Source organism: Mobula hypostoma, chromosome 17 (assembly GCF_963921235.1).
Source record: "Mobula hypostoma chromosome 17, sMobHyp1.1, whole genome shotgun sequence".
Classification (NCBI taxonomy): Eukaryota; Metazoa; Chordata; class Chondrichthyes; order Myliobatiformes; family Myliobatidae; genus Mobula; species Mobula hypostoma.
Window position 1 is genome coordinate 56,242,178 of NC_086113.1, and position 22,836 is coordinate 56,265,013.

General features: G+C 40.3%; 1 protein-coding gene across 1 annotated transcript in view; it reads right to left on the reverse strand.

Moving 5' to 3' along the window:
- The window catches only part of LOC134358047 (dysbindin-like), a 259,942-nt gene that overhangs the window by 152,278 nt on the left and 84,828 nt on the right, over positions 1–22,836 (reverse strand). Inside the window, exon 5 of the mRNA XM_063069932.1 lies at positions 18,069–18,201. Within this exon, the coding sequence (XP_062926002.1) occupies positions 18,069–18,201 (133 nt within the window). The remainder of the gene's footprint in view (positions 1–18,068; positions 18,202–22,836) is intronic.

A 22,836-nucleotide genomic window follows, 5' to 3' on the forward strand; every position in this document is an offset into this window, starting at 1 on the left:
ATTTTTATGCACACATTCTTTCTCTCACTCTCCTTTTTCTCCCTCTGTCCCTCTGAATATACCTCTTGCCCATCCTCTGGGTCACCCCCCCCCCACTTGTCTTTCTTCCCGGACCTCCTGTCCCATGATCCTCTCGTATCCCCTTTTGCCTATCACCTGTCCAGCTCTCGGCTCCATCCCTCCCCCTCCTGTCTTCTCCTATCATTTTGCATCTCCCCCTCCCCCTCCAGCTTTCAAATCCCTTACTCACTCTTCCTTCAGTTAGTCCTGACGAAGGGTCTCGGCCTGAAACGTCGACTGCGCCTCTTCCTATAGATGCTGCTTGGCCTGCTGCGTTCACCAGCAACTTTGATGTATGTTGCTTGAATTTCCAGCATCTGCAGAATTCCTGTTGTTTGTATTTACCTAACCCAATATTTTGGAATTAAATATCTTACATTTAACTGCTTAAGTTCATAGAAACACAGAAAACCTACAACACAATACAGGCCCATCAGCCCACGATGCTGTGCCGAACATGTACTACTTTAGAAATTACCTAGGGGTTACCCATAGCCCTCTGTTTTTCTAAGCTCCATGTATGTTCAAGTTCAGTTTAGTGTCATTCACCTGTACACACATATACCGCCAAACAAAACAATGTTCCTCTGGACCAAGGTGGACAACACATTTAATTCTCACACACACACAAAACACGAAGTAATATTCCCACAAATAAATTAACAAATAAGATGCATTTGCGACACAAACAGTAAGCAGCATAACGCTACTGGCACTTCAGAAGTGATGAGACATGGGTGGTGGCAGGGTGTTCAGTGGTCATATGGCTAGGGGAAGAGGCTATTTCCCATCCTAACGATTCTTATCTTAATGGACAGATGGGAGGGATCATTGACAATGCTAAGGGCTCTGCATATGCAGCACCCCTGATAAATATTTCTAACCTGTGGAAGGGAGACTGCAATGATCATCTCAGCAGTCCTCACAATCCTCTGCAGGGAGTTGTGATCAGATGCCTTGCAATTCCCATACCAGACAGTGAAGCAGCTGGTCAGGACACTCTTGATGGTGCTCCTGTAAAAACGGACTAGAACGAGGTTTAGGGGAAGGGTCACTGGCCTCAACCTCCTCAGGAAGCGGAGAAGCTACTCTGCATTCTTGACCAAATAAGTGGTGTTGATGGACCAGGTGATATCATCCATTATGTACACTCATAGAAACTTGGTGCTCCTGACTCTTTCCACAGAGGTGTGAGGAGTGGTCAGCCTGAACCTTCCTAAGGTCCACAATAATATCTTTGATCTTGTCCATATTGAGACTCAATGTTAGCTTCTTTCCCAATCTGAACTACGGTCAGCAAATATCAGTTGTTCAAAGTTCAAAATTCAAAGCAAGTTTATTATCAAAGTACATATATAATCACCATATACAACTTTGACATTGATTTTCTTGTGGGTATACACAGTAAATCCAAGAAATAAATAGAATCAATGAAAGACATACAAACAACTAAATGTGCAAAAGTCAATACATTTAAAATATAAAATAATAATAAAAAATAAATGGTTGGAATTTAACTGAAGTCCACAGATTAATTCAAAGTTGTCAGATACTTTAATAGCAACCATGCCTTTCAAAGTATATGAACAACCATAATTTGCCTTGATTAATTGGAACAGAAGGTAGGAAATAAAAGGCAGTTGTTGCTAGGAGCTGGGAAACACAGCTAGAATAGAATTATTGCTGCAGGTACAAAGTAAGCATTCCCATGTTCAGGTTACATTGTAAATCAAACGACCACTGTTTGTCAGAAACCCAAAGATTTATGAACTGACAAAATTTAGTTAGATTATAACCGCTAAGAAAAAGTACAGAGAATAACCTCTGACAAATGATGTTATTTATATATGCTTAAACATCATTCAAGAGTGACTACATTACAATTTAAACATTACATTCCAGCTATAAATATACATTCACACTGAAAAGATATTTTGCTTACAAAAGCATTGAAACCTTACACAACTTATTGCCCCATTCTCTAAAGGGATTTATATTTGGAATTCTGATCATTAGCTATCCAGAATTCTCCTAAAAGCCAAAATAATTACAAGCATTTGACCTCCACAAGTAAACACAGGCAAACAAATTAAAAAAGATTACTATCTAAGCTGAAAGTTTGTTCAAAACTGCTTTGATTTTCACAAGACATTTTATGCTTAAGTACCTATGCAAACGTATTTACATTTCACTAAAGGCTTCCTTCATGATCCAGGGAACAATTTTAAAATTACCATTGAAATTCTTTACTTGATATTTAAGAACATCAGACTGAATGAGGTTTATTACAGGAAGTAAACAATTTTTAATCATTGCATTTAGCCTCCCACCTGTGACTAACCAAATATTAAATAGTTGAAAAGGATATCAGCATCTAAAAGTCTTATGAGTCTTTGCATCCCCAAAGCTTGCAAACAGCAATTAGTGGAAATTGAGCAAGGTAATTAATTCTATAGATCTTGTCAGCTTCAAATGCAAATCCACATCTTGTACCATACTTTGCTTTTAAATTGACAGAAAACATTGCAGTAACTCCATCAACATGGTATGAATGAAGACACCATTAATGCTGAGCCACAGCAAGCATGGAATAAAATATGGGGGTCAAGATGCATATATAGAGCTTTAGAAAGTGATCTTCACAGCTTTGGACTTAAGCAACTTAAAACATGACCAGAAATGGCAAGCCAATAAAAATCTGTGGTATACAAGAAAAGGAGCATAGGAGGAATTTTAGAACAACAATTAATAATTTTTAAATTGTGGCAAGGAATAAGAGCGTAGATAATTGTTTCAGCAGATGAGTTCATGCAATGTGGTTCGGCAGGTGAAACAGATGTGTTAGATTTGTGGTTGACCTACAGATGCAGGGTGCATGCTATTTAACTCTGTCTTGAAGAGATACCAAGGAGGGGATCAGTTGCACAAGAATGGAGTTTGCAATAAGCACCACAAACAATAGCAATAGTCTTTCCAAATGGAAATTTTGTGCCCACCTTCTTTTATTTGATATCAGACAAGTAGCATGACAAATCAGAGATAGCGCAAGCAAGAGTCAAAAGAAGTGAAGAGATAGAGAAAATTGTCATTGTGAAATATATGGAATCTGGCACTGTAAACAGTGGCTGAGGGATTGGAGCAGGGGGCAGGGATTCAAGTTTTTGGATCATTGGGACCTCTTTTGGCGCAGGTGTGACCTGTACAAAAAGGACGGGTTACACTTAAATCCTCGGGGGACCAATATCCTGGCAGGGAGATTAGCGGGGGCTACTGAGGTGACTTTAAACTAGAATGGTTGGGGGGTGGGAATCAAATTAAAGCGGCTAGGTGTGAGGAGGTTAGTTCACAACAGAGGGATGGGAACCAGTGCAGAGAGACAGAGGGGTGTAAAGTGAGCGTAGAAGCAAAAAGTACAAAGGGGAAAAGTAAAAGTGGCAGGCCGACAAATCCAGGGCAAGCATTAAAAAGGGCTAAGAGAGTTGTAAAAGAGTGCCTGAAGGCTTTATGTGTCAATGCAAGGAGCATTCGTAATAAGGTGGATGAATTGAAAGTGCAGATTGTTATTAATGATTATGATATAGTTGGGATCACAGAGACATGGCTCCAGGGTGACCAGGGATGGGAGCTCAACGTTCAGGGATATTCAATATTCAGGAGGGATAGACACGAAGGAAGGGGAGGTGGGGTGGCGTTGCTGGTTAAAAAAGAGATTAACGCAATAGAAAGGAAGGACATAAGCCGGGAAGATGTGGAATCGATATGGGTAGAGCTGCGTAACACTAAGGGGCAGAAGACGCTGGTGGGAGTTGTGTACAGGCCACCTAACAGTAGTAGTGAGGTCGGAGATGGTATTAAACAGGAAATTAGAAATGTGTGCAATAAAGGAACAGCAGTTATAATGGGTGACTTCAATCTACATGTAGACTGGGTGAACCAAATTGGTAAAGGTGCTGAGGAAGAGGATTTCTTGGAATGTATGCGGGATGGTTTTTTGAACCAACATGTCGAGGAACCGACTAGAGAGCAGGCTATTCTGGACTGGGTTTTGAGCAATGAGGAAGGGTTAATTAGCGATCTTGTCGTGAGAGGCCCCTTGGGTAAGAGTGACCATAATATGGTGGAATTCTTCATTAACATGGAGAGTGACGTAGTTAATTCAGAAACAAAGGTTCTGAACTTAAAGAGGGGTAACTTTGAAGGTATGAGACATGAATTAGCTAAGATAGACTGGCAAATGACACTTCAAGGATTGACGGTGGATATGCAATGGCAGGCATTTAAAGGTTGCATGGATGAACTACAACAATTGTTCATCCCAGTTTGGCAAAAGAATAAATCAAGGAAGGTAGTGCACCCGTGGCTGACAAGAGAAATTAGGGATAGTATCAATTCCAAAGAAGTAGCATACAAATTAGCCAGAGAAAGTGGCTCACCTGAGGACTGGGAGAAATTCAGAGTTCAGCAGAGGAGGACAAAGGGCTTAATTAGGAAGGGGAAAAAAGATTATGAGAGAAAACTGGCAGAGAACATAAAAACGGACTGTAAAAGCTTTTATAGATATGTAAAAAGGAAAAGACTGATAAAGACAAATGTAGGTCCCCTGCAAACAGAAACAGGTGAATTGATTATGGGGAGCAAGGACATGGCAGACCAATTGAATAATTACTTTGGTTCTGTCTTCACTAAGGAGGACATAAATAATCTTCCAGAAATAGTAAGGGACAGAGGGTCCAGTGAGATGGAGGAACTGAGCGAAATACATGTTAGTAGGGAAGTGGTGTTAGGTAAATTGAAGGGATTGAAGGCAGATAAATCCCCAGGGCCAGATGGTCTGCATCCCAGAGTGCTTAAGGAAGTGGCCCAAGAAATAGTGGATGCATTAGTGATAATTTTTCAAAACTCGTTAGATTCTGGACTAGTTCCTGAGGATTGGAGGGTGGCTAATGTAACCCCACTTTTTAAAAAAGGAGGGAGAGAGAAACCGGGGAATTATAGGCCGGTTAGCCTAACGTCGGTGGTGGGGAAACTGCTGGAGTCAGTTATCAAGGATGTGATAACAGCACATTTGGAAAGCGGTGAAATGATCGGACAAAGTCAGCATGGATTTGTGAAAGGAAAATCATGTCTGACGAATCTCATAGAATTTTTTGAGGATGTAACTAGTAGAGTGGATAGGGGAGAACCAGTGGATGTGGTATATTTGGATTTTCAAAAGGCTTTTGACAAGGTCCCACATAGGAGATTAGTGTGCAAACTTAAAGCACACGGTATTGGGGGTAAGGTATTGGTGTGGGTGGAGAATTGGTTAGCAGACAGGAAGCAAAGAGTGGGAATAAACGGGACCTTTTCAGAATGGCAGGCGGTGACTAGTGGGGTACCGCAAGGCTCAGTGCTGGGACCCCAGTTGTTTACAATATATATTAATGACTTGGATGAGGGAATTAAATGCAGCATCTCCAAGTTTGCGGATGACACGAAGCTGGGTGGCAGTGTTAGCAGTGAGGAGGATGCTAAGAGGATGCAGGGTGACTTGGATAGGTTGGGTGAGTGGGCAAACTCATGGCAGATGCAATTTAATGTGGATAAATGTGAAGTTATCCACTTTGGTGGCAAAAATAGGAAAACAGATTATTATCTGAATGGTGGCCGATTAGGAAAAGGGGAGGTGCAACGAGACCTGGGTGTCATTATACACCAGTCATTGAAAGTGGGCATGCAGGTACAGCAGGCGGTGAAAAAGGCGAACGGTATGCTGGCATTTATAGCGAGAGGATTCGAGTACAGGAGCAGGGAGGTACTACTGCAGTTGTACAAGGCCTTGGTGAGACCACACCTGGAGTATTGTGTGCAGTTTTGGTCCCCTAATCTGAGGAAAGACATCTTTGCCATAGAGGGAGTACAAAGAAGGTTCACCAGATTGATTCCTGGGATGGCAGGTCTTTCATATGAAGAAAGACTGGATGAACTGGGCTTGTACTCGTTGGAATTTAGAAGATTGAGGGGGGATCTGATTGAAACGTATAAGATCCTAAAGGGATTGGACAGGCTAGATGCAGGAAGATTGTTCCCGATGTTGGGGAGGTCTAGAACGAGGGGTCACAGTTTGAGGATAGAGGGGAAGCCTTTTAGGACCGAGGTTAGGAAAAACTTCTTCACACAGAGAGTGGTGAATCTGTGGAATTCTCTGCCACAGCAAACTGTTGAGGCCAGTTTATTAGCTATGTTTAAAAGGAAGTTAGATATGGCCCTTGTGGCTACAGGGGTCAGGGGGTATGGAGGGAAGGCTGGGTTCTGAGTTGGATGATCAGCCATGATCATAATAAATGGCGGTGCAGGCTCGAAGGGCCGAATGGCCTACTCCTGCACCTATTTTCTATGTTTCTATGTTTCTATTATGGGAATGGTAGCATATACTTAATAAATAATGGCATAAGCATAGATTCTATGGCAAGTGGATGATTTTCAGGGTAATTGTCGGCCCAGATCAGTGCCGATTGCCCATTGCGTTGTTTCTGATCTGGGCCGCCAATTACGTGTGGGGTGGCACCTAATTAATTAGCATGTTTATTTCCGCTTTTATCTTAAAGATGTGCTGGGTGCGTCCCAGCTACTGCTGCATTCTCCGTGAATCGGTATCTGTCCGTGGTCCAGGGGTTGGGGTGGTGGGACACTGGGGTGTCATCTCGTCGTCTGTTTCCATTAGAGCAGGCAGCTCATCTTCTCCTATGACTGCCCGCCTCGATGTCGAAGGTCGAGGTTCGTCGTCTGCTGTGGCTGATGTGGAAGGCTTGCCTGACTGCTGAGCCTCGCACATTTTTCTATCATACAATTCTTTGTAAGGATTCAAACCATCTTGCAAATATCCCTTAAACCTACGTACCCTCCCAAAATTAAAGTCGTACTTTATCATTGCAGCGAAAATCTCACGTAGTTGCTTCACGTTCATTTCCCTACTGCATTCAGTTTCGATTGTTATCCTTTCCTCTTCCAATTGCATCAGCTCTTCATCTATCAGTTCTTGGTAATGGGATGCCAAAACCTCTTCAACATCATCTTCGTCAGCTTCCACAAGCCAAACTCACTTTGTCCTTACTTTGTTCACCACGATCAAAACGCTTAATTATGTCTTGTCATCTTCAGAAGTTTTCTGATGACTCTGCCATAGTTGGATGCATCAGCAAGGGAGATGAGGCTGAGTACAGGGCTATGTTAGCAAACTTTGTCACATGGTGTGAGCAGAATTATCTGCAGCTTAATGTGAAAAAGACTAAGGAGCTGGTGGTAGACCTGAGGAGAGCTAAGGTACCGGCGACCCCTGTTTCCATCCAGGGCGTCAGTGTGGACATGGTGGAGGATTACAAATACCTGGGGATACGAATTGACAATAAACTGGACTGGTCAAAGAACACTGAGGCTGTCTACAAGAAGGGTCAGAGCCGCCCCTATTTCCTGAGGAGACTGAGGTCCTTTAACATCTGCCGATGATACTGAGGATGTTCTATGAGTCTGTGGTGGCCAGTGCGATCATGTTTGCTGTTGTGTGCTGGGGCAGCAGGCTGAGGGTAGCAGATACCAACAAAATCAACAAACTCATTCATAAGGCCAGTGATGTTGTGGAGATGGAACTGGACTCTCTGACGGTGGTATCTGAAAAGAGGATGCTGTCCAAGTTGCGTGCCATCTTGGACAATGTCTCCCATCCACTACATAATGTACTGGTTGGGCACATGAGTACATTCAGCCAGAGACTCATTCCACCGAGATGCAACACAGAGCATCATAGGGGTCATTCCTGCCTGCGGCCATCAAACTTTACAACTCCTCCCTTGGAGGGTCAGACACCCTGAGCCAATAGGCTGGTCCTGGACTTATTTCCTGGTATAATTTACATATTACTAGTTAACTATTTACTATTTAATTATTTATGGTGCAACTGTAACGAAAACCAATTTCCCCTGGGATCAGTAAAGTATGACTATGACTATGGCTACTATTTATGTCTAGTTTTACGCTAAGTGTAACACCCTTACGAGCTCTTTCAGGCCTTTCCGATATCACAGAACTCATCTTGCAAACGGCTGCTCACAGGCACGTGTTAAAGCAATGCCGGCGAGAATGCCATTCCGAATCTGGGGGAGAGCGGCTGCTTGGGGCGCGCGCTGCCTTTTATCACGCGCTGATTTTTTTTCGTAACAGTGAAAACACCTTCTGTTAGGGAAAACAGGGTACTAATGTAGGTCTTTCGTAACAGTGAGGTTTTGTAAAGCCAACGTTCGAAAAGCGGGGGACACCTGTGTAACTGTTGTTGTGCCTTCTTTTTAAATCGCATCAATATATTGTGTCCAGGATGAATCCTCAGAGACGCTGATACCTGGGAACTTGAAACTGCTCATCCTTTTCACTGCTGATCCATCGATGAGGACTGACTGGTGTTTGTTCCCTCGACTTCTGCTTCCTGAAGTCTACAATCAATTTTGTCGTCTTACTGACATTTAGTGCAAGGTCGTTGGTGCGACACCATTCAACCAGCTAATCATCTCATTCCTGTAGGCCTCCTCGTCACCATCTGCAAGTCTATCATCAATAGTTATGTCTTCAGCAAATATATAGATGGCATTTGAGCTATGCCTAGCCATACAGTTGTGGGTGTAGAGAGAGAGTAGCACAGTTGGCTAAGTACACATACTAGAGGTGCGCCAGTGCTAATTGCTAGCAAGGAGGAGATTGTTATTTCTGATTTGCACAGACTGTGGTATCCCGGTGAGAAAATCAAAAGGACTTACAATTGTCTGATCAGGTACAGATAACACGTTCCCTTCCATAAACTCCAATGACCAGATGTGTTACAATGACAATCCAATGGTTTCGGTCACCATTAATTCCAAAATTGCTCCAAACTAAACTTTTCAAATGCCATGATAAGATGTGTGTCTCTGAAGACAGCATTAAACTGTCTCCCACCTGAAATCCTAGCTCTGTTTCTCTTCCCACAAATGCAGCCATATCTGCTAATTCCAGCATTTAGTGTTTTTTCAGTTTTTAAACATCTGCAGTCTTTATTATTTCTAGCTTTAAACTTAGTGAGGCATAGTTCATGGCAAATCCCCTTCTTCGAGGTGTTTTTTTGTTACAGTTCAATTTAAGGCAAGCATCAACATCAATAAAACTGATCATCTAATCATCACTATTAGTGCATCATTTCTTCCATTGTAAATTGGCTGCCACAATTTAGAGGTGCTGAAAGAAGCTACACAAGCAAAATTTTATGAAATGATCACAATGGCATTCAAATGACCCAGAGTTCCTAAAAATGTAGTTCATTCAAAAGCCAGCAACAGAAATACACACAGAAAATAGTTCTTCAAAATTTCCCCCTATCACTTATTTCTATACTCTTTGCTCATGAAAAAGTGAAAACCTCAATTCCAAGAAGCAGCTTTTTAATCAACTCCAGCTAGTTGCTAGATTTAGTGCTTCATATGTGTCAGCAGCACCCTCTAGTGGGAATTAAAAATAAAGCTCAAATACATCAATTTTATTGAGCAGGCATCTGGTGCAAAGAAAAACAAATTTAATACCAATAAATGACTCTTTTTGAATTCTGAGGTCAACGTTTGCCAAAGAAAAGGAAATCGTAGCTTAAGTTTTAGTCATATAAAACATTTCAATTTGGGAAACAGTGAAAAGCACTCATGAAATTCAGAAACAGAAACTTCTACAAATATTTAGCACGTGTCATATGGTTAGAGAGCACAAGCTAATATTTCAGATTAGAGGTCTGTTTCAACTTTTATTTAAGATTTTCAGCATACAGAGTATCTTAATTTTGTACTGACGAAATAAGGCTCATTCATTCAGAAGTTACAAGACAAACTTTTAATTTTGCAGTGTGAAAATATTTCTGCACTTTGTAAAACACTTTCCTCATTAAACTACAAACACAAGAAAGTCTGCAGATGCTGGAAATCCAAAGCAACACACATAAAATGCTGGAGGAACTCAGCAAGTCAGGCAGCATCTATGGAAATTCAAGTACATTTATTATCAAAGAATATAAATTATACAACTTTGAGACTTGTTTACTTACAGGTAGCCACAAAGAAAGAAACTCAAAAGAACACAATTTAAAAAAATGAAAATCAAAGACCAACACCCGATACAGAAGAGAAAGGGGAACAAATGAATAAATAGTCAGTGTTTCAGGCCAAGACCCTTCTTTAGGGCTGAAAAGCAAGGGGGAAGACGTCAGACTGAAAAGGTGGAGGGAGGGGAAGGAGGCTATTCATTTCCATTGATGCTGCCTGGCCTACCGAGTTCCTCCAACATTTTGTCTGTGTTGCTTCTTCACTAAACTACTTGCCAGATCATAGGATTGTGGTTGTTTAAAACTTCTGTTTTCTTGCTATAATCTATTGCTAGAAATTCCCCCAACAACGTAATGATGATGTTAATGTGCCTGCTTTCCCATATTTTCTGTTAGTTACTGACACATGGGACTTGTACAAAAACAAATTCCCAAATGAATAACCAGTGCAGCCAATGATCCAGTCCCCATTTCTAACTTTGCAACTAAGAATTTTTCTTATCATTGCAAATGAAATCTCTGACAATGACTTCATGACCTACAGTTATCTTTTAATGCATTATCTAGTAATTTCACCAAATTAGTAGGCATGACAAACAAATCATGGTGAAGTATAAAAAAATGCAATCCTATGTAGATGAGGATGAAAAATATTTTGAGAACCTAAATTTATTTGTGTAATAATAAGGAACACTATAGTTGCCAATTAATAGACAGTGATCTAATAAAATGTACAAAAAAGTTAAGATTTTAAGCATTTGCTCAATGCATTATTCCTCCATACAATACTTTATGAACGACAGGATTGCCAGTACCATTCTCTGCCTAACTCCATTTCAGAGGGAAATCAATACCTTCAGAAGGGTATTTAACGTGGATTGTTGTAACACAATGTCTTTTTGGGGAGGAGCTAAAAACAAAAAAGAATCTGTATATACTTGATGCAAAAGATACCGGAGTTGAGAATACACCTTGAATTTCATGCTTCCAATTTACTGTAAGATCAAGTGTATATAGATAAAAGCAATGCAGCATATTGAATTTTGAGTTATATAATGAAGAGCCTAGAGTTCATCCAGAAAAATAATTTAATTAATTTGTGTAAAACATCAGTTGGATTCTAGTATTGAATTCCGTATTGAATATGTTTGGCAGAATGATGCCAAGGCCACTGGAAATACTGAAAATCAAAAAAACTGCAAATAGTGTAAATTTGAAATAAAGGCAGCTTTTGTGGACAGAGAAACAGCATTAACATTTCAGATTTATGACTTTTCATCAGAATGACATGAAGCATTATCTGTTTCTCCTTCGACAGATACTGTAAATACTGGAAAAGAATTAAATTATGAAAAGCTTTAAAAGAGTGAAGACCATTTACTCTGATAGGGAAATTAATGGCAGGGGCTCAATAATTTAAAGTTGTTTTATTTGATCCTTTGCCATGGCTAGTTCTCATCCTCACATGCTACCTCTCAATAAAAGCAACCAAATAGATTGCAACTGCACACCAACAATATCACTTTACCTCACCTCTGCCTCTCTCAAACTTCCACCTGTTGATGCCCCTTAAGTGTCACAAACAATAGTACACAGAAACAGGAAAATTGATTATCTGAACATTGGGAAAGGAAGAAGAAAGATTTGCACTTAAATTTCAGGAACACGCCTTAGCACATTCCATATGGTATAGTCAAGTATATTTTAAGTGCAGTTAATATACTGTAAACTGAAGAAATACAAAAGTAAATCTGCAGACATCACCAAGTGATGTAATAATGACAAAATAATCTGTATAACTATTGTGCATGAAGAAATAAATACTGTTTAGGATACAGAAAGTAATTTCCTTTATCCTGCATCAAAATAATGTCTTTGTATCTTTCACATTCACCTCAGAACAAATAAGGCCTTGATTCAGCATAACAAAAATACTAAACACCAATGATATAGCACGTAAAATACTATCTCATATTGTTTGTGATCAGGACTCAAGTGGTCTTAAAACTGTTCTAAGTATTTAACAGTATTATGACTGTCACATTCCACCACCATTAACATCCTGGAGTTCAAGACTGAACAGAAGTGTAACTGGATTGGTCACATGTATTCTGTGATAACCCACCTTCCCAAAGTCTTCTCACTATCTGCAAACCATACGTCGGCAATCTGATGTAACTTTCTAAATTGTCTGAATAAGTGGAGCTCCAATGAAAAATTTAAGAATATCCAAGAGAAATCTGCCCACCTGACTTATTCTATCTGTCGCCCTAAGCATTTGCTCCCTTCTAATAATCTGTAGAATCCACAAGTCACATTGTAGAAAATCATATCTTTAATAGCATTCTACCAAGCAACAACCTTTATCAGGAGGGAAAACAACAGGAGCAGACGTATGGGCTTGCAATGTATAGAAGTACTTCTCTAAGTTAACATAATCACTAGTCCTTCATTATTAGATCAAAATGCTACAGAACAGCATACAGTACACACAGTAAACAATATAATCTCTCAAAGACGGCACTAGTCGAGAAAGTGGCTCAAAACCAGTTATTCCAAGGCCATTTAGGGATATGTATTAAATACTGACTTTATCAGCAACAGTAAGATTTCTATGAAAGTAAATAGAAAACTATCTATTGAATACATATTTTCATAATTGAACTAACTAAACCTAGAAGATATTCACTACTCACACCCCCTTTACATTAGTGGCACAGCAGTGAAAACTGCGAGCAGTTTCAAATACATGGGAGTATACTTCACACATAACCATCTCATGGCCCCAGAACGTATCCTACATAGTCAAGAAAGCTCACTAACTGCCCTACTTCATGAAGAGGCTCAAGAGAGTTGCACTTTGCACATCCATGCTCACGTTATTCTAGATATGCAGTAGAGAGCATCCTAACAAGCTGCATCATGGCTTTGTAGGAAAACTGCACTGCGGCAGATGGGAAAGCTCCACAACAGGTTGTCAGAACTGCCTAATGCATCACAGGCACCAGCCTACCCACCATCAAGGACATTCAGTATGAAAGGTGTCAGAAGAGCACCAGTAACATCATGAAGGATCCCATACTCCCTGCTCATGGACTGTTTGTCCCACTCCATCAGGGAGAAAGCTATGAGCATCCACATCAGTCCTGACGAAGGGTCTCGGCCTGAAACGTCGACTGCACCTCTTCCTAGAGATGCTGCCTGGCCTGCTGCGTTCACCAGCAACTTTTATGTGTTTTGCTTGAATTTCCAGCATCTGCAGAATTCCTGTTGTTAGCATCCACATCAGGCCCACCAGACTCAAAAACAGTTTCTTTCCCCAAGCAGTAAGGCTGATCAACACCTCCACCCATTAACTCCACTACTACTTTATTATTTCTTATCAATCACCTTATGTGCAGCCTCGCATCACTCTATAGACATATAAGTTATATAAATGATCAATGTAAATAAGCTATCTTATGTATTTATATTTATGGTGTGTATTTATTATCATTATCATTGTGTTCTTTATCTTTTGTGTTTTTTGTACTGCATTGGATCCAAAGTAACAAATATTTTATTCTCCTTACATGAAATGACATTAAACAATCTTGATCGCTTTCTAATTTTACATGAAACAAGGATATATTCAGTATTGATGTTTCACATCAAACTTTTTTTAATAATATCACAGATTCAAGACATCTAATCGAAGAGGAAGTGTTAACAGTCAAATGCTTTATAGAAAGTCATTTCATCAAGATCATACAGCTAAACCATATTTACAACAGGAAAATAAAGGTAGTGTTAACTCATCACTGCAGAACTGTGAATCAGAAACCTTAAAGTAAAGGCATCCGTTAGTTTTGCGAGACCATGGATCTGCACCTGGAAAATCTTCACTCTCCAGGGCGCAGGCCTGGGCAAGGTTGTATGGAAGACCAGCAGTTGCCCATGCTGCAACTCTCCCCTCTCCACGACACCAATGTTGTCCAAGGGAAGGGCATTAGGACCCATACAGCTTGGCACCAGTGTTGTCGCAGAGCACTGTGTGATTAAGTGCCTTGCTCAAGGACACAACATGTTGCCTCGGTTGGGGCTCAAACTCACGACCTTCAGGTCGCTACTCCAATGCCTTAACCACTTGGCCATGTGCCCACATCAGAAACCTTACCATTCACTTAAATTACAAGATACAACAAAGCACTGGAACTTCTAAACAATTCAAATTACAAAACTGCTGATATTAAATATAAATAGGTATAAAACTGATTTCTACAAAGTTTACAAATATCTATAAAGCCTGAAATAAAAGAAAAATTATCTTTTCCTCCTATCCAAGAACCCCAGGGGAAAAAAACGCAAAACTCATTGCCGTCATACACAGCTACCCAGATATTACAAGGTGCCCTAAATATGTTTCCAGATATTTGTTGGTGTTTCAATATAAAAAGTAGAATTTCGATTACCATAATTAACATCCTCCATTAACTTCATTTTACAGTAATCTATATTCCCTACTCTCAGATGTATGTATAAAAATGCATGAAGAGTTCCAATTTTGGGTACTATTTTTGCACTAATACATACTATAGATATGAAGAGGTATCTCTGGCCAAAGCTTCCACATTCTATTCACTCAATAATCAGACAAGATATCAGTGTAACCCTGAGCCTCAATGTAACAGCATTCTTCACTATAACAAAGTTTACCAGTAATGAAAGTATTTAGAAATACTTTTTGAAACAAACTGCAACTGCCCTTTTTTAAAAAAACTAGAAATCATGACATTTTAGCCTGCAATGTTTGTAGTTTAAAACTCCAAATTATGTTTGCAGGATCACGTTACTTACACATCTGCAAAAAGAGTTTGCAACTAAACACTCCAGAATGTATTACCAATAAAAAAAAACACACAAGAACTAGGCACTATGAGCATTAATCGTTCATTCGTTATATGCCACACCATATGCTGTGGCCAGTCATGGACTTTCCATGACCATGATTGTTCTTGGCAAATTTTTCTACTGAAGTGGTTTGCCATTGCCTTCTTCTAGGCAGTGTCTTTGCATGCTGAGTGACTCCCCCACCCCCACCCTCTAGCATCACAGAGTCATAGAAAAGTACAGCACAGAAACAGGCCCTCTGACACAGCTAGTCCATGTCAAACCATTTAAACTCCCATCGACCTGCACCGGGACCATAACCCTCTATACCCCTACCATCCACTTACCTAATCAAATTTCCCTGAAGTGTTGAAATCAAGCTCGCATGCACCACTTGTGCTGGCAAATCATTCCGTACTATCACGACCCGCTGAGTGAAGAAGTTTCTCTCATGTTCCCCTTAAACTTTTCACCTTTCACCCTTAACCCATGACTTCTGGTTGTAGTCCCACCCGATCTCAGTGGAAAAACCCTGCTTGTATTCACCCTATTTATACCCCTCTTAATTTTGTATACCTTTATCAAATCTCCTCTCAATCTCCTAGGTTCCAAGGAATAAGGTCCTAATCTATTTAATCTTTCCTTGTAACTCACGTCCTCTAGACCTGGTACCATCTTTGTAAATTTTCTCTGTTATACACACAAAACGCTGGTCTCAGCCTGAAACACCAACTGTACTTTTTTCCATGGATGCTGCCTGGCCTGCTGAGTTCCTCCAGCATCTGCAAACGTCCTCTTCTTTGAAAATTTCTCTGTATTCTTTCAACCTTATTTACATTTTTCCTGTAGGTATGTGACCAAAACAGCACACAATACTCCAAATTAGGCCTCTTCAATTTCTTAAACTTCAATGTAACATCCCATCTCCTGTATTCAATACACTGATTTATGAAGGCCAACGTGCCAAAAGCTTTCTTTATGACCCTATCTACCTATGACACCACTTTCAATAAATTATGGGCCTGCATTCCCAAATCCCTTTGTTCTATCACACTTCTCATTGCCCTACCATTCACTGTGTAGGACCTATCCTGGTTGGTCCTACCGAAGTGCAGTACCTCACACTTGTCTGCATTAAATTCTATCTGCCATTTTTCAGCCCATTTCCCAGCTGGTTCAGATACTGCTGCAAACCATGATGGCCTTCCTCATTGCCCACTACAACCCCAATCTTGGTGTCATCTGCAAATCTGCTGATCCCTTAACCACATTATCATTCAGATCGTTGATATAGTGATATAGATGACAAACAAAGGGCACAGCACTGATCCTTGTGGCACTCCACTAGTCACAGGCCCCAGTTAGAGATGCAACCATCTACTATACCCTCTGGCTTCTCCTACAAAGCCAATCTCTAATCAAATTTACTACCTCATCTTGAATGCCGAGCAACTGAACCTTCTTGACCAATGTCCCATGCAATACCTTCTCAAATGCCTTACTAAAGTCCATGTGGACAACATCCACTGCCTTGCCTTCATCAACCTTCCTGGTAACTTCATGGAAAAGCTCTAAGAATGGTTAGACATAACCTACCACACAAAGCAATTCTGACTATTCTTAATTAGTCCGTGTCTATCCAAATACTTACATATACTGGAAGGTTGAACAAGTTAGGTCTTTATTCTTTGGAATGTAGAAGGTTGAGGGGGGACTTGATAGAGGTATTTAAAATTATGAGAGGGATAGATAGAGTTGACGTGGATAGGCTTTTTCCATTGAGAGTGGGGGAGATTCAAACAAGAGGACATGAGTTGAGAGTTATAGGGCAACAGTTTAGGGGTAACATGAGGGGGAACTTCTTTACTCAGAGAGTGGTGGCTGTGTGGAACGAGCTTCCCGCAGAAGTGGTTGAGGCAGGTTCGATGTTGTCGTTTAAAGTTAAACTGGACAGCTATATGGACAGGAAAGGAATGGAGGGTTATGGGCTGAGTGCAGGTTGGTGGGACAAGTGAGAGTAAGAGTTCGGCACGGACTAGAAGGGCCGAGATGGCCTGTTTCCGTGCTGTAATTGTTATATGGTTATACACTCGGTCCCTCAAAATACCCGCCAATAACTTTCCCACTACTAATGTCAGGCTCACCAGCCTATTATTTTTACAGCCTTTCTTGAACAGTGGAACAACATTAATTACCCTCCAATCCTCTGGTATCTCATCTGTCCCTAAGGATGATTTAAATATCTCTGTTGGGGTTTCGTCAATTTTTGAACTAGCCTCGCGCAAGATGCTAGTCAGACCCTAGGGATTTATCCATCTTAGTCTGCCCCAGAACAGCAAAAAACCCCTCCTCTGTAATATGTATAGGGTCTATGAAAGTGATTCTACTTTGCCTCACTTCTATAGACTCTGTGTCCATTTCCTGAGTAAATACAGAGCAAAAAATTTATTTAAGAATTCCCCATCTTTTTTGGCTCCACACATGGATTACCATTCCAATCTTCCAGAGGACCAATTTTGTTCTTTGCAATTCTTTCAACATTTCTGTAGAATCCCTTAGGATTCTCCTTCACCTGATCTGCTAGGGCAACCTCATGCCTTCTTTTAGCCTTCCTAATTTCTTTAAATGTTCCCTTGCATTTCTTATACTCCATAAGCACCCCATTTGTTCCTACCTGCCTATACCTGCTATGCACCTCCTTTTTTGCTTAACTAGGGCCTCAATATCTCTTGAAAACCAAGGTTCCATACTCCTGTCATCTTTACCATTTATACTGACAGGCACATACAATACTCTTCTGCTAGGCATCGGGGGTCACACAACCAGGACTAGTGATATGCATCAGCTGTTCATACAGCCATTCACTACCTGTTTCCACGGCTCCATGAAACCTTGATTTTTAAGGTGGGGTGGGGTGGGGGAGGCTACACCTTGCCCAAGAAGACTTGCAGGCCAGTGGAGTGAACGAGCGCCTCACACCTCCTTCGGTAGAGATGTATCTCCAGCCTGCCACCCAATGACCATTAATAGGATCTAAATTAAAGAAAAAACTTACCAAGTTTGGTTGTCAGGGCATCCAGGCCTGCTAATAATGCTGGGATTTCTTGGAGTTGTTCCTGCAGTTCCATTAAGTGATTCTTTTTCTTTTCCCAGTATGCAGATAGGACCACCACTTTGCCATCTACTACCTAAAAGTTAAGCCAGATGGAAATGCAATTGAAAAACTACAATTTAATTATGGGCTAACTGGAAAGGGAACTAAATATTTTTAACCTTAATTTCCCACGTGCTGTCACACCTAACATTTTTTAATTGAAGTAATGAGATAATTCTATGTTTTTCAGCACAGTAATCAATTGAATTGTCTGCAGTAGATTTCTGTAGGTAATAATAATGCCATATAATCTTCAACTGTTTATTTCCCTTATTTTACATCAATAAAATTATCAGAATGAAAAAAGTTTAGCTATCACTAGTTTTTAAACAGCCCTCCAGAAATGCATATCTGAATCAGAGATAAGATCATACACAAATTCTTAAAAAACATTAAATGAGGAAAGGAGACACATGACACTGCAGATGCTGGAATGTGCAGTAATAAACAATTTGCTGGAGGAACTCAGTGGATCATTTAACATCTGTTAAATGAAAAGTGATGTACTGTTGGAGAATCTCAACTCATCATAGTTTGCAAGTGAGGCACAAGAGCCTACACCATGTTAATTGTTCCTTTACGTAAAGTTTAAGTAAAGAGAAAGCCACTCCTCAAATATTAGGAGGAAATAACAAAAAATGTCTCTAACCACATATAAAACATCTTGACTATAATAGACACAGTGATGGAGATCAGAGTACAAGGAACCTGCTTGTGCCAATACAGGTTTCCCCCGCCATCCGAAGGTAGAGCATTCCTATGAAACGGTTCGTAAGCCGAAATGTCATAAAACGAAGAAGCAATTACCATTTATTTATATGGGAAAATTTTGTGAGCGCTCGCAGACCCAAAAATAACCTACCAAATCATGCCAAATAACACATAAAACCTAAAATAACAGTAACATATAGTAAAAGCAGGAATGATGTGATAAATACACAGCCTATATAAAGTAGAAATACTTTTCCATAATCATTACTGCACTGTTCTCCGTAGCGAAAATCTCACGCAAGCACTGTTGGCAAAAACACGGCGCAAGCGGTCTCCAGGAACCTTTAAGCTATGAAGCTGCCAAATCATACCAAATAACACCTAAAAATACACAGCCTATATAAAGTAGAAATAATGTATGTACAGTGTAGTATCACTTACCGGAATCGGGACAGCGCCGAGCACACTGATGATGGTGTGTTAGACTGAGTCGTCGCAGGTTGAGGTCATGTAGTGGCCCCCACCCTCCAGGCCGCCGACCGATACCAAACCGCGAAGCATGCAGGGGTGCAGAGGTAGCCGGGAGGCACACAGCACATCTTTAAGAAAAAAGCCGAAACAAACATGCTAATTAATTAGGTGCCGCCCAGCACGTAATTGTCGGCCCAGGTCACTGCCGATTTCCGATTGCGTCATCTCTGATCTGGGCCGACAATTACGTGTTGGGCGGCACCTAATTAATTAGCATGTTTATTTCGACTTTTTTCTTAAAGATGTGCTGTGTGCCTCCCAGCTACCGCTGCATTCTCTGTGAATCGATATCTGTCCGTGGCCTGGGGGTTGGGGTGGTGGGACACTGGGATGTCATCTTGTCATCGTCTGTTTCCAAAAGGTAATCTTTTATCTCTGCCCGCCTCGATGTCGAAGGTCGAGGTTCGCCGTCTGCTGTGGCTGATGTGGAAGGCTTGCTTGACTGCTGAGCCTCGCGCATTTTTCTATCACACAGTTCTTTGTAAGGACTCAAACCATCTTGCAAATATCCCCTAAACCTACATACCCTTTCAAAATTAAAGTCGTACTTTATCATTGCAGCGAAAATCTCATGCAGTTGCTTCACGTTCAGATCGCTACTGCATTCGGCTTTGATTGTTATCCTTTTTTCTTTCAATTGCATCAGCTCTTCATCTATCAGTTCTTGGTCATGGGATGCCAAAACCTCTTCAACATCATCTTCATCAACTTCTACAAGCCAAACTCACTTTGTCCTTCCTTCGTTCACCGCGATTGAAATGCTTAATTATGTCTAGTTTTACGCTATGCATAACACCCTTACAAGCTCTTTTAGGCTTTTCCGATACCTTAGAACTCATCTTGCAAACAGCTGCTCACAGGCATGTGTTTAAGCAATGCCAGCGAGAATGCAGGGGAGAGCGGCTGCTCGGGGCGCACGCTGCCTTTTATCGCACACTGATTTTTTATCGCGCACTGCTTTTTTTTCGTAGAAGTGAAAACACCTTCTGAAAGCAAAAACAGGGTACTAATGTAGGTCTTTTGTAACAGCGAGGTTTCGTAAAGCAAACGTTTGAAAAGCGGGGGACACCTTTATTTGAAATTTAAAAATTGATGAATAAAGCACTGAGTAAAATAGTTATTCTCAAGTCCTAAGCACCAATTTCTTATGTGTTCTGTGATTGAAAAGTAAAATAAATACTCAACTAAAATGAGAACAGTAGAAAGTTTATGACAAGATCAGGCCATTCAGCCTAACAAAGCTTGCCAAGTTCCTATATACACAGCGCGCTGAAATAATTATCGAGTTTACTATCCACTTTACTTATAACCTTAATGATTTTGAATTCTTCTATCATGTCTCCTCTCATTCTACATCTGCTTTTTTTTATATATAATTTTTATTGAGTTTTCAAGTGATACATGAGAAAAAAAATATCTACCCTCCCCCTCCCCTTAACTCTCCCCCCCCGATATATACTCCTACCTAAAAAGAAAAAAAAGGAAAAAAAAAGAATCGCCTGAATATTGGAAGGTTTGCACATGCTCCATGGGATAAAAATAAATGTAATATATATTTGTTACTTTCCCCCAAGGAACCCAGATCTTCATCATCGGAGCTATAAATAAGGGCTCCAAATATTCAAAACTGTTACATATTTATCTCTTAAAATCTAAAACATTATTTAGCTTCTCAACTCTCATAGTTCCCTGGGGAATCTCTTTGAACTTCACCATGTTGCTATGTGTTGCCCTCCCAATCATCCAGGCAAAAAGGAAAAAAAAGATAGATAAGATACAAAAAAAGAAAAAACAAAATACCCCCCCCATTAATGTCGTGAATGAAAAGATATACAACACTACCCCCCTCCATTGTGCAGGTCGTGGCTATTGCCACGCTTGCACACATGAATAACGTAGCGATTGGACAGTGTTTCTTCCAGCTCCCCCGTAACAAAAAATTATACGTATATAGAAAAAAATTAATGTTATTATTCACAGCTAATACTCCTCAAATTTTAACCTTTCTTCCCCTCCCTCATATAATTAATAATATATTTATATATTCATCCGCCTAAAAATTCAACAGGCCTAATCCTTGATCCAGTCTTCATCATCAATCCATCTCGCTCCCTTAAGTTTGTTCTTGTATCTGGTGAATATTCAAAGAATCTCGCACAAACTCCTCCGCTTTCCGGTAATCATCAAAAAATCTTTTTTCTCCACCAGGCAAGAAAATCTTCAAGGTTGCAGGATAACGCAATATAAATTGATAACCGTGATCCCATAGGGCTTTTTTCACTGGATTAAACTTCTTCCTTCTTTTCAAAAATTCATAACTTATGTCAGGGTAGAAAAAAATTTTCTTCCCTTCTATCATCAATGGCCCTTTTCTCTTCTTGGCAGCTTGAGCAGCCACCCGTAGAGTCCTTTCTTTGTCCTGAAATCTTAAGAAATTGATTAAAATTGATCGTGGATATTGGTCATCTTGTGGTTTTGGTCTCAGAGCTCTATGTACCCGCTCAATTTCAATTGATCGGTCTTCCTCTTTTATTTGCAAGGTTTTCGGGATCTATCTTTGAAAAAATTCTATTGGATTATCTCCCTCTACACCTTCTTTGAGACCAACAATTTTAATGTTATTACGTCTACCAAAATTTTCCAACATGTCCACTTTCTCCAAGAGTCGATTTCTTTCCGTGTTCCAGACAAGCACATTATTTTCTGTTTGTTCCACTCTATCGTTAATATGTTCGATTGTTCTTTCGATCTTCTGAAGTTTCTTATCCATTTTATCCTGTCTTTTCATAGCTTTATCATAGCACATCTTCACGTCTCTAAGCTCTGTTCTTAATTTTCTTAATTTAGCCGTTAAATGCAATAAAGCCACTCTTATGTCTCCATCGTCTCCTTTACTTCCAATCTCTTCCAGTTCTTCCTCCTCTTCTTCATCTGTATTCTCTGCGATATCCAATTCTGACTCTGAGTCACTTTCAGTTGCAGTGGCCGTCGGTTCTTGTAGTTTAAATTGTGTCGATTTGCGCATGTGCAATTCCGGCATCTTCTTCCGAGAGACTGCTACCGGCGTCATTGCTCCCCGTTCTTCTACGCCAGAGATAAAATGCGTCTCCTCTGGAGGAGATCCAACCTGAATCCGAGGCTCCATCGCTGCAGTAGGCCCTTTTTTCTTCCCATCTCGCGGCAACTTCACAACAACAGACTTCTTCTGTTGCGGTTTGCGAGGCATATCGTAGAGTAGTCTTACGAAGTTTATAAGTAATTTTCGGAAAGTATTTATTAACTTTACTTTGTTTAAACGGTACTTTGCTGAATTTTTACGGGAGAGCTGGATTTACACGTTTCAATCCTATGTCATCACGTGACGCTCCCCTCATTCTACATCTACTTATGCTAAAAAGATTTCATTCTTTCAAGCTTTCTTCTTAGC